Raw genomic sequence first — 12,784 nt, 5'->3', positions numbered from 1 at the left:
GAGTGAGTGGTACCAGTCTTCTTTATCGAAGAAAGCCAATCAGTGTTCCTTTAGCGCAGTATATGTGTGTGTGTTATGTGTTCCACTGCATTGTGCCGTTTGCACACACAGCGATCTCAAGGCTAAGTTTCATAAGACGATTTGCAATTTGAACCACGCTTGCTTGTTTCCATGGTGATGAAAGCAGTTCATGAGGCCATTGCCATAGGAACCAAAACAAAGTGCGAGACGTCCCCTTGTTCCTCTTGAATTAAAGAGGGCTTTTTCTTCTTCGCTGCAGGTGCCTACCCTCGACTGTCTCTGAGCTTCAAGCTGAAGCGAAACATTGGATACTTCATCCTGCAGACGTACATGCCCTCCATCCTCATCACCATCCTATCCTGGGTGTCGTTCTGGATCAATTATGATGCCTCGGCTGCCAGAGTTGCATTAGGTATGTTTTGTCCCGTGCAGCAGATTGACCTCAGCTCTGTGGTTTCACCCTCAGTCACATGTCTTGTGGGCCTGCAGGCTTGTGAGCAAAGACCACCTCTGTCCCAAAGCTGGAAACAAGACTTTAAACAATAATATCATCAAAGTGAAGCCCCTGCAATTCAACAGAGAATTAATAAGAATAAGAATTCGGCTGTAGGTGGATTTTCCTGAGAATCAAGCAAAACCCAGGCTCAGAAATTAAGAACCAAACTCATTTGGATCCTTAAAAAATCAAACACATATGATGTAATGCCTGAGAGAATCAGCAATGAGGACTAGAGAGACAACTATTCTGTTGAAATTAGCAAAAAATAAAAAGTCTTTTAGTTTGTATTCATCAAAACAGAGTGACCTGGATCTTTTGGTGGTTTTAGTGTTATTAAAGCATTTGTCAGTGTCTATTTTTCCTCTTGATTGTTATAAATAACTGAATCACAAGTCTGACATGTACTAACAAACAGCTTTACCAGCTTTTCAAAATTTCCTCCAGGTGAAAGTTTTCCTGAAACTTGCAAAAAAACCAAAACAAAAAAAAAAAACCCTGATGTCCAGAAACTTCAATGCAAACTGTGCTGGCATCAGGTAATTCAAGTGTACAGTATAAACTTTAGAAAGAGACAGAAAGTCAACTTGCAAAATTTTCTGATATTTGAATTGTATTTTTACTTTATTTGTACATTTTCTCGTGCTTAACAGTAACTGCAGATGTGTGTTTTTGAGTGTAAGTTGTAAAGATAAATACAGATTTTGGATTTTAGCTGCATATTTGTGATGTAGTACTACCTACATCTATGGATGTCAGTTTTTGAATCACATCAAAGACCAAAATGTCGCCTGGAACAGACTTAAAGTCAGCTTTGGTTTTAGCCTAGCTGATTGCTGTAAATGCCTTCAGTGACATTTTCCCCAGCACAGACAAGACTGAAAACTAAAGCAGGTCTTGATCACTTGTGGCTCCTACTTGCCACCAGAGGAGAGAGGACCATGAATCACCACAACCACGAGAGGTCTTCAACAAACAGTTAAAGATGTGGCCAAAAAATATGAGTCCAGTGGCTTCAGTATTATAGTAGTAGTATGCACACACACACAAACACACAAACGCCTCGCAGAGATAAAATTGAACAGCATTTTCTTACCTCGTCATGCACATGCACAGCTCATGCCTTGTGCAGACTCGATGGCTGTCACCTATTGAAATTAAAATGTAGGGAGGATCAGCTGCAGTCAGTCTTAGACGCAGAGGGCACGTGGAGCAGATTTCAGAGAAAAAGGTGTGGCACTTAATACCTTGTGTTAAAAGAAAAGCTATTAGGAAAAAAAAGATGGACCCACCACCCTCTGAAAGATTACTGTGATATAAACATTGACAACAAAGTCTGTCATAGGAGGCTCATTTTCTCTGCTCCATCACTACTAAATCCCCTCCTCCACTTTCCTCTCTGTCTGTAAAATCTCAATATACTAGACTGTGCTTTACTGTGTGCATCATCTCACTCACACAGGTAGTAATGGACAGATTTGAAAAAAAAGGGGGGGGGGCAGGAAGAAAAGACAGAGACGGCATGTGAGTGGGAGGTAATGAGGATGTTCTGAATGGATGGCTACACAGCAGAAAATGTGGCTGTGTGGTTTCGTGAGGCACATTTATGATTGATGGCCTTTCTTCCCCCTCGGAGATGCTGCACAGTGGACGGAGTGTTTGCTGGGAGATCATGTCAAGTTCAGGACGTGAGCGGGGGATCTGACCTTTGCAACTCAGCTTTATTTGTGTTTCTAAAACTGACTGGAAGCGATCCTTTCAATGTTAGTGTGGAGTCTCAGGAGTCGAGCAAAGGGAGGACGAAGTCGAACTTTATTATTGCATTATTTCACTCCAGATTTAAAAAGAAAAGCTGCATTATATGGGTGTCAGAGCAGTATAGTTTGGACTTAAAGCTGCACCAATAAATATTTTTACATTAACAATACATCAAAGGACTGTGGAACATGAAAAAGGTGTTGCTCGTAGCGACGGATCCACAAAGAATTATCATCCAAGTCGTAACTCTGTGGAGCCTCTTTCATTGTTTTGCTTCTACAACCTGTAACTTTACTGTTTTGGTTCAGTCCCACGGCTCTCATTAACCTCATTTAAATTTGCAGCAGGTAGCTGTTTACACTAAAAAAGCTTTGACTGAAATTCACCTTGCACTGCTTGCCCAACACCAAACAGCAAAGAGACAGATATCTCCCTCAGGAGTTGGTGGAGACCAAAACAGAGCTGAAAGAGAAAAAATATCGGACTTGTATTCATCAGTTGGCCACAAACACAACACCAAAATATAAGCTAATGTTGTTTAGCTTGATTTCTGGATTTGTAGATAAGCAGCTGTTGGCTAACAAGTACAATCATACTCTACAAATACGGTGTGTTCACTAAAGAAAACACTCAACTGAAGAGACTCTCTAGTTTGGTTTTACAGAACAGTCAGCTGTGCTGCTAATTTCAATAGAATATAAAAAAAAATGCTCGGCCCAGGACAGTGGACAAAGAGGACAACGATTCTCTGTATCAACACAATGTCATACATATCAAATACATGCAGAGTACGATTGGTGAGCTCTTCCAACACTGGAGTCATGTGTGAATAGAGAAACATCTGATTCATAACGTGTCATCATGTCAGTGTGTTCGTTTCGGTCCGTTCAGTCTGTTTGAGGCTGCTGCTTTGTGGTGTAATACTAGACTGAACTCACACTTTCCACTGGCCTCTGGGACTGAAGCATATATGAGGCTCAGTTCACTGCTGGAAACCCCCCCACCATCCCAGGCTGCATTGATCCCTGCTGCAATATTTACTGTAATGGAAATGCTCATTAGAAATCGCATGTTAATGCAGCGTTCATCAAGTCTCAGTTTGAGGATCCTGCTGAGCAGCTAGATATGAAAGCATCTGGCCCAGACCTGTTCAGGGGACGTGAAGACCACTGTCTGAGACGCTGTCAGATCGATGCAGGTAGAAACCATTTACACTTACTGTACTATCCAAATTCAATCACTGTCTGTGGTGATTCACTGAAAGTTTCCATTCACTCTGCCATTATGGTGCTATGAGTATCCTGAGGAGAACTGAATCTGCAGGGATGCCGGTCAGGCCTCACACATGAGCAGTGGAAAATGACGTAGGAATCTCGCTGTAGAGATATCAGGTGATTGACGGTTTACAAAGCACAGGTCACAAAATTCTCATCAAATTATTTGTAATCTTTTTGTTTTAATTGTCCTTGATATCAGAATTAGACAAAAACTTCAAATTTCTAGCTGAAATGACGACTGTCACCGGCAGATTTGATCAGCTGCAGCTAGCGTGCTAAGCTAATGTTAGCACCATGAATTTGCTGAAAGGGCAGGTTTTTTAAAAATGTGTCTAGCTTGACGTTTTGGCATGAGAACCACACATAGAAATATGATTTGTATTGTGTTGTTGTAACGCTGGTGAGTCTTAGTTTTATCAGTGTGATGCTTAATTGTTGGAAAAAAAGGAAACAAAGACATCAAGTTAGCATGAAAAAAGGCGTGTGTGGTGTGAGAGCGTGAGATCTGTGTCAGCTGTGTGAGTCTCACGCTCATGATGAGAAGGTCTGAATGCTCAGCTTACGTAGTTTTCCAATAGTATGTGTTTACAGAAAGGCTTTTAGCATGAGGGCTAACATGTGTTTGGCTAACACGATGCTATCAAGGGTAATGTTAAGTTTCTTTAGAATAGATATGCTAGCATTACCCCACCCTCCTCTGTCACACCACAAACTAATGAAGTTAATCAATGACTTTGGCCTTTTAGGCAACACTCAGTAACTACTGTGGGTAGAAAGCTAATTAGCTGGACATGCTAAAGACTGCAGCTAACGCTACAGCAGATTAACACTGATTATTGCATTTCTGCCAAAAACAAGCTAAAAAAAGTTACAGCTACTCAGGCTATGATTTGAGGGAGGGGTTTAGCAAACAGTAACACGATGTCTGCTCTGATTATCATTGATTCTTCTGTCCCGGTGCTTTTCACTGATGTAATGTCAAAGACAACAGTAACCTCTGCAGAGCTGCACTGACATATTTCAGGGATTTGTTGAGTAACCCTCTCCTCTGAGCTCTGAGAGACTTTAGATTCTTGCTTTTCCCTTTTGTTCTGCAGAAATCGATGCCATAAACCCACAGTGCTCTTAACGCCCCCACACATACAGTACTGTACAGTGCAATATTTTTGTTTTAATTATGTAAGCCTGAGTCGACAGAAATAGACACACCGTCCGGGTTGGTGAGCCGCAGACACATTTGTTGTTGTCATTTATTGTTGAAGGTGCACATTATGGAGAGAATTACTCCACTGCTGTTTATTTTGCATTTGCTGAGCGTGTTCACTCGCTGTGTGCTACATGAGCTGTAAACCATATTGTGGAGCATTTTCTGCTTATCCGAGCTATGTACATTCAAACTTGCGGAGCGGAGTCATCGGGAACTTTCATCTGAACAATCCTGAAAGCTCTTCTCTTGTTTCTGACCTTTTTTTTTTAATTGCTCTAATCAGGTTTGATGGAAATGTTTGTGCCTGATGAAAATGACTCATAATAAGACCTTGACAGATAAGTGCAGTGCTCTCGCTTAGATGGAGTATTTCTCCATTTTAGCCCCTGTGTTGCCACACAAATTGATTTTTTCTGAAAGCTGTGATTAAAGAAACTTTGATGAAAGACTTTTTGTTGCTTTTTTCCACATGGAGGTCTGTCAGCAGTCAATAATTCCAGTTCACACCAGTATTGATATCAATAGGCCCTCCAATGGTGAGTTTCCTCACTTCCTGGGTTGGTGTCACATGGCGTCGCCCACTGATGGGCACCAGTGTTTCCCTCTCTGGCCCCTGTAAGTTCCCACCCGGCCTTCAGATTTTACATTAGTCACAGATGTAAAAACTGCTTTTCTAGGCTCTTGTAAAAGTTTTGCAGCTGTAAGGTTTAAAAATTCATAACACAAAGAATTAATAATTGAAGTAATTGACCTTGTTTGCAGTTTTTTTATAATGGGGGTCTATGGGGAAAATGCTTTTTGGACCACAGGGGATTTTTTTTTGTTGTTTCAATTCTCCACTGGAGCAAGCTACAGCAAGGCTGAGTGCTGCCGTCATATCCATCTTTCTTTATACATCCGTGAGTAGCAGCAGCTACCATATACAGTATTTGTTGACATTAAAAAGTGCCCATAAGCTTTTCTGTGACTGACTTTGTGCACAAAGGGGAAGCTGGAAGTGAAAGGTACCAAATGCATAACTCTGTCAGTGTGGGAGGAAGCCAGGCATCACAGCATCTTTAAGTCATCTCTTATTTTATTAGTTATGATTCACCCAAACAGGAATACATCAATAACAAGGCTATGAACATAATTGCATGAAAAGGTTCTGCACTGATTATCGGAGACTCTGTTATCTAAAGCTTTTCATCAACAAACGATCCCGACTGCCTGCAGCGAGCAAGGTAGTACATCTAACAAATTCCATCCAGTGTGTCTCAAACAAGTTGTCTCTGGAAGTCTGTATTTGATTATTTGTGCTTTTATAATTTTCTTTTTTTTTTTGCTTCCAGGGATCACCACTGTCCTGACCATGACAACCATCAACACCCATCTAAGAGAGACTCTGCCCAAGATCCCCTACGTCAAAGCTATAGACATGTACCTGATGGGCTGCTTCGTGTTCGTCTTCCTGGCTCTGCTCGAATATGCCTTTGTCAACTACATCTTCTTCGGTCGAGGTCCTCAGATGCAGAAGAAACTGGCTGAGAAGGCGCAGAAGGCAAATAATGACCGGGAAAAATTGGAGAGACCAAAGGTGAGAATCATTTCCAGAATCAAGCGACATTCATCATTTCACAGGTTCAGAGCATCGGAGAGCCGGAGGCAGCATTTTTAACTAACTGCAGTAAAGCCGGTCTTTAATGAAGGGCTTGGTGATGTGCATATAATTTGAAGAGTTCCAGCTCTGGCACCCCCTGTAGTCATAAATCATTGTGGATGAGAGCAATGCAGTGTCAGCCTTTACTACCCCAATAAGTACAAGCTCATGTATGCAGATAAGACTGTTAACATGCTCTGTACATGTGGAGCAATACTCATGTCCAATCTATCAGTGTATGCCCAAATAATATGATTATATGTGAAGGTGAACAAAAGTAAGATTATGCAGAGTAAGGTCTGGATTTCCACAGCTGCAAATATTAAACTGAAATCATTAAATTGAAATTTAATTTCTCATCTGTGTGCACACGATGTTAGAAAACATTTAAAATTGTGCTCGAGCAATTTAGTTTTGTACTCATTAAAGCTTTGACAAAGAATATGGTCGGACTGATGGAGCCGAGGCCTCAGATCCTGATCTTTAGTCCCTCCAAAGGTTTAAGGTCCAAAGAGGCTGTTTCCTGTATTTCCCGCAGCTCATCCAGCAGCGGCTTTCCTTTGAACAGTTACTGCGCTGTAAATACCAACATCTTTCAAACTCCACACCTTCAGTTTGTAACACAGACTCTGTTATACAAGCTTTCCTTTCTCACAGTACACGTAAGGAGTTTATGGTGATGACAGTGGAAGGTTTTCCATCGAAGCACAAGGTCTTTGATTCCTCTCAGAAGGAAGCAAAAGCAAGCTTCTCAGTCATAGCTGATGGGCATGCATGCTGTCGGTTAAAATGGTGACTCACCGGCAGATTTTCTAAGCATAGCTAGCTAACCTAAGATGATGCTGACGCTTAAAGTGTGATTTGAGAAGTCCGTCTCCATGGAGAACCCTCTGAAAGGGTCTTAAATGCGTACATGATGGCTGCGTGTGTTGAGGTTAATGCTACACGTTCCAGACATAATGTCAGCATCCTCACCAGTTGTTGATCCATGTAATCTATACAATAACAGGTACTTTTCTAATCTAACCTGCGACCCCACAAAGTGATGCAGACATCTGATAACATGTCCATCACCTTTGGATGTAACCCCCAGTTACTGCTGTAGGAAGAAAGCTAGTTAGCCAGACATGCTAGCATGCAGCTACATCAGAGCAGATTAAGACAAAGTTGAAATAATCCCTCACGTTTGCTCTTGTGTTTTAAACTTTTAAGACACTGAGTATCGCTCTTCTGAGAGCCTCATGCAGGAGCCCAGTTACACATTCTAAGCTGTGATTGGACAGCTGCTGATCGGGGGAGGAGTTTAGAGAAAGGTCAGCTGATGTCAACAACAGTGCTGATGCATTTTTAAACAGGGATGAAAATGAAAGTTGGATCACAGATTTTTATTTCTTTTCGTCTTCATCACGTGCACACTGGTGGAAATGAAATCTCACTTTGATGAACTGCTTTCGCATTACTTGTCAGCGTCCATATGGTCAAACGACTTCCTGATCCTCCCACTCGCCCTCCTGACTGTGAACACTGAGCTGCTCTGGAACCAAAGCTCAGACAAAAGGCTTTCTGTTTGTGTTTCTCCCGGCTAGTCCGTCCTGGAAGGCGGCAATTGCAAGTCTTCGTCCGTTAAACAGTCCAATCAGGTAGAAGGCCGTCGTCACTCACGGCGGGTGAGTGTCTGTCACTGCCTGTTGTGTCACATCTGTGAAAACTTTGCTGCTGCAGGGCAAAGTTTGACCTCCACATTGGACAAATAGACATGCTTCATCTCAGCCAGCCATTTGTGTCATGATCACCATCGCAGAGAAGCATTTTCCCTCTTCCTCTGTGGTGTTTTACCTCTTTATTGTCTGTGTGTGTTTGTGGCCCTGATATCCTGCAGTAATACAAACAAACCAATGTATCATATATAGACATATCATACAGAGTAGACAGACAGCACATACACAATGCCTTCTCATGGTTTAGCCTGTGAGGTAATTACATATCCTTGTCAAATGTTGTAAAATTCATAGGTCTTCCCGCCGAATCATCGACTCTGAAGGATGCAATGAGCTGTCTGCAGCGCTCGATCAATACACAGAATATTGTATCATGTCGAGGATTTATCAGTATGTATATCATGATTCATGCCTAAAATATTTATCCCCATTTGAAGGCAACGAAACCAAAACATCTGCATGAAACAACCCTAAAAACACAACAAGATATATATTTTAACCCCTTAGCGTGCTAACACACCACCATATAGTGAAGCATTGGATCAGGGTTATGGAGCAGAGAGTGCTTTAACTGTGCAGAATCACTGGATTTGTGGTCAGTTTTAGGGTTTTATTCTTGATGATTTCACCTGCTTTAGGAAGCTGTTCATGTTAGAAAAGCAGCCGCCTCTCGCTCCCATAAAACACTGCTCGTATGTTTTCTTTCCGCTGATGTGCAGCCCAAACAAAGAACCAACCCAAACCCAAAAGAGAAAGTAGAAAGCGTGAGGAAATAAATATTCACCTTGTCACTTCCTCTCGTGTCTTGTAACCACATTGTTTTATTACTGTGTACATATTGTGCCTCTATTTTTGCCACACAGGTCTGAATGATTTATTTGTTGTTGTGTGGGAAGCAATAGCTGCCATGACACGAGTATTAGAGACATCCGCTCCAACCTTGAGCTGATTTGTGAGCTGTGATTTAACTTTGGGACAGGAAACCTGGTTTTGAAGGCCGCTCTTGGATTCCCGGGCTGTAATCTGTCAGCCTGCTGGAAGACGCCGGCCCCGGGGCCCGAGGCATGCTGCCCATGCGTCATCAGTCACTGGAGCCTCAGCTCACAGCCCATTTTTAACAGCGCTCCTCTCTGTTGCGCCTAGGTCGACTCCCAGGGGAACATTTTGCTGACAACCTTGGAGATCCACAACGAGGTGGGAGGGAATGAGATCACAACCACGCTGAGCGAGACCCACAACTCCTCCTCCATGGTGTTCGACAACTCGGGGGTCCAGTACAGGAAGGCGAGCACGCCGCGAGAGCCCGGCCGCCACAGCCTGGAGAGGAACGCTCACCTAAAGAAAACCCGTCTGCGGAGACGATCCTCGCAGCTCAAAATCAAAATCCCAGACCTGACCGACGTCAACGCCATCGACAGATGGTCACGGATAATATTTCCCTTCAGCTTCTCCCTCTTCAACTTAATCTACTGGCTTTACTACGTCAACTAACGCACTGATGTTTTTTAACCCATATCTCTTTGTTTTTGATGAGAGGATGCTTCTCAGTGTCAGGAACGACGTACGGTAAACTCCTAATGAACGTTTTTTTATCAGAGACTGTCACTCAGACAGTGTGCATCCATGTTTGCACAATCACAGAGGAGTTATCTTCAGAACATTTCACAAAGACTGTCATCTGCTCTGATACTGTATCTCATGAGCGAAGGCACAGACTCTGCAGTGCTCACAGGACGCTGCTTTAGGTCAGTTATTACAACTGTACCCGTAATTTCAGTTTGAAAAACTTATTGCTAACGAAAAGACAGCTGGCAGTGATTCACAGTATTATTGCATCGCTAGTTAATCTGCACATGGTCAAATACGATCATATAAACACAGAGCTCTGAGTTTATGATCTGGAAATCATTTGCAGTGAAACACGAGTTGAAGGAATGGTTCGGTCTTTTGGGAAATACATTTTCTTAATGCTGAGAGTTAAGATTGATGTCGTTTTCATGCATGTTTGCTAAATGTGAAGATGCAGCCTGCAGCCAGTTAGCTTAGCTTAGCATAAAGACGAGAAGCAGCTAAACGTATTTCCTAAAATCCAGAACTATTCCTTTAACTTGCCTTTTCTTGGACCGACTGTTCACTGGCTGTTTGACCTTGCTCTTGTGATTAATTAACACTGTGCAGATGTCGAAAAGTAACACTGATTTTAAAGCCCAGTTTTATTAACAAGACAGAGGCTGATGGAGTCCATACCAGCACATTTTAAAGTCACTCTGTCAGACAATGCCATTATTTAAACACGGGAAGTTTGCTAATTTGCTCTCTCGCTGAGGTTTGGATGAGGAGATCATGGTGGAAACAGGCAACAGCTAGCGGTTTCCCTCTGTTTCCAGTCTTTATGCTAAGCTAGGCTAAACAGCTGCTGGCAGAAACGAGTGATATTTTTTCATCTCGCTCTCGACAAGAAAATTAATAATAACCCATTAGCTTCTGCTGAAGGGCAGTCCGTGTGTCAGTGACAGTCCAAAGGTCCACAGGCTTCACAGGAAACATGTTCAGCATCAGTTTACACTCTTTCACTGTTCGTCACTGTGCTTTCGGGACTGCCGTCACAATATTTTATTGATTTTGTGAAACTCGTATTCAATACAGCTTAATTCACGTTCTCGCCTTTCTTCTCTCAGACTTTGTGTTGTTTTGGTAGCTGAGCGCAGACTCTCAGCTGCAGACGTCTTCGGCTTCACGTTCAGATTTGATGTACATAATGTAACGCTGAACATTTTCTGTCACTTCACATTAATTACACGGCTTTGTTGTCAACAGTGTTTTTCTCTGTGATTTCTGGCCTGGCTGTTTTGTTTTGTTAGTCTTTACACAACATTATAATTTCCTATTTGTGTTGTAAATATAAACACAATATCACAGCTTGTGATTATTTCCATTCTTTCCTGAAGAAGTGAGCAGATCATGTGAAACTCTCTCCGTGAAGAAGGAGCGGGGTGGTTTTATGGTAGCTCCTAAACCCCAACTGTTGGCACGCGTAGCTCGCAACGCACCATCTGCACGGCTCCATCGAGCGGCTCGCGGCGCGTAGGAGTGACACCACCTGTCAGAAGTCCAGTCAGCTCAGCGACACCCGTGTGCAGCCGCCTGACGGAGCCCAACATCCCAGAACAAGTCAAACTAAAACGCATCACTAATAAACCTGACAGGCTTCGTATTTTTACTGCACCTGAACTTCCTGCATGTTCTTTTAAGACTGTTGTTCAGTATGTTTGGAAATGACCCACAAAGTTTGGACAGCCACGACTGGTATACTGGTATATACTCACCAGTTAGTAGTTGCTTTTTAGCTGCTATTATTAGCATTTTGGCTCTTCATTAGCCATTATAAAGCTCTTATTAATGCATTATCTTAAAGGTTAGGGTCCTTACAGGTTATTAAGTTAAGATCATTATTCATGTACAACAACTTCCTTAATTCCTATCAATAAGCAGTAATTAGGAGGTTATTGAGGGAAACTCTTAGTTAATGGCCTTGAGTTTGAGAATATGGTCATTAATAAGTGCTTTAAAATGACTAATAAGAGTCAATATGCTGCTCATATGAATGCTAATAAGCAACTAATTAATAGTGAATATGTGTACCTTAATTTAAAGTTACCAAAAACAGAGAATGAATGATTTGTAACACAGCATAGCAGAGCTGTAATCATATGATAATACATGAACAAACATTTACTCGTTCACAGGTGTGTTTCTAAATGTCGTGGAGTGTGAAGGCCAAATGCACAAACCACAATCAGGCCCAAAACACTCAAAAATAGCCGTCCAATTGTTTTAAAAGAAATCCTTCTTTTTTAACGAAATGCCCAATAAAGATAAAAATTGTAAAAATCCAATAAAGATAAAGGATGTCCAATAAAAATGAAAAAGAGTCGAATAGAGTAAAAAGGTGTCCGATAAGAACGAAACTCTGCGGGAGTCAGAAGTCCAAGGAGCAAAAATACTTTATTGTGCACAACAAAGGGGAACACACTCAGAAACAGAAAAAGTGCAGTCCTGACGAGCTCCGAAGTACAATGGTCAGTGCTCTGTTTTTCTACACTTCAGCCAGGTGTTTACCACGCCCTGTGGGCACCTTTGTTTTTTGTAAGTTGCTTCTCATCTTACACCGTAAGGTCATCTCAGGGCAGCCGCTCTGACCTTAAAATCCCCTATCTTTCCCAGATTTGCACTGTTACATCAAAGGTGCATCCCAAAGAGGCAGTCCATTTATTTTTCTCTCTATTCTTCCCAAATTACATCATTATCTTTTGGTTTTTGTTTCATACTTAAAGTAAAGTTTACAACTTTATTGCAGGCACAGAGTGGATAACAGAAAGCATAAAAACAATACTTTGGTCATTAAGTGCACATAAAGTGATTATGAGAACTTTCAATCCATCAGTGATTATAGTAAACACACAATTATAAAGAATACATGCTTTAAGGTTACTTTAGGACAGCGAGGTTATGCCAGGTCACACAGAGTAGCAGCTGCCTGAACACCTGCACACCTCACGAAGGGGGGTGTCAGAATCTCGGGCTACGAACACTGTCCTCAAATCTCAGACCATGAGCATTCTCCTTCCGTCATATCCATGATCACTCCGCCCTCCGTCTCAGTGTATC

The 12,784-nt window shown here is 42.0% G+C and overlaps 1 protein-coding gene across 4 annotated transcripts in view; it reads left to right on the top strand.

The window, feature by feature from the left end:
• gabrb3 (gamma-aminobutyric acid type A receptor subunit beta3) overlaps nt 1-10,775 on the top strand; it is a 44,886-nt gene extending 34,111 nt beyond the window's left edge. For 2 of the 4 annotated variants that reach the window (XM_070960932.1, XM_070960933.1), the window contains 4 exons: nt 281-433; nt 6,091-6,335; nt 7,985-8,065; nt 9,260-10,775. In XM_070960932.1, coding sequence (XP_070817033.1) covers nt 281-433; nt 6,091-6,335; nt 7,985-8,065; nt 9,260-9,607 — 827 coding nt within the window. In that variant the 3' untranslated portion in view covers nt 9,608-10,775. The remainder of the gene's footprint in view (nt 1-280; nt 434-6,090; nt 6,336-7,984; nt 8,066-9,259) is intronic. The other 2 variants (XM_070960935.1, XM_070960936.1) reach the window with 1 other exon arrangement.
• Nucleotides 10,776-12,784: the final 2,009 nt, after the last annotated feature.

Source organism: Chaetodon trifascialis, chromosome 4 (assembly GCF_039877785.1).
Source record: "Chaetodon trifascialis isolate fChaTrf1 chromosome 4, fChaTrf1.hap1, whole genome shotgun sequence".
Classification (NCBI taxonomy): Eukaryota; Metazoa; Chordata; class Actinopteri; order Chaetodontiformes; family Chaetodontidae; genus Chaetodon; species Chaetodon trifascialis.
Note: the sequence above shows the minus strand (reverse complement) of the source record. Positions and strands in the feature narration are given on the sequence as shown.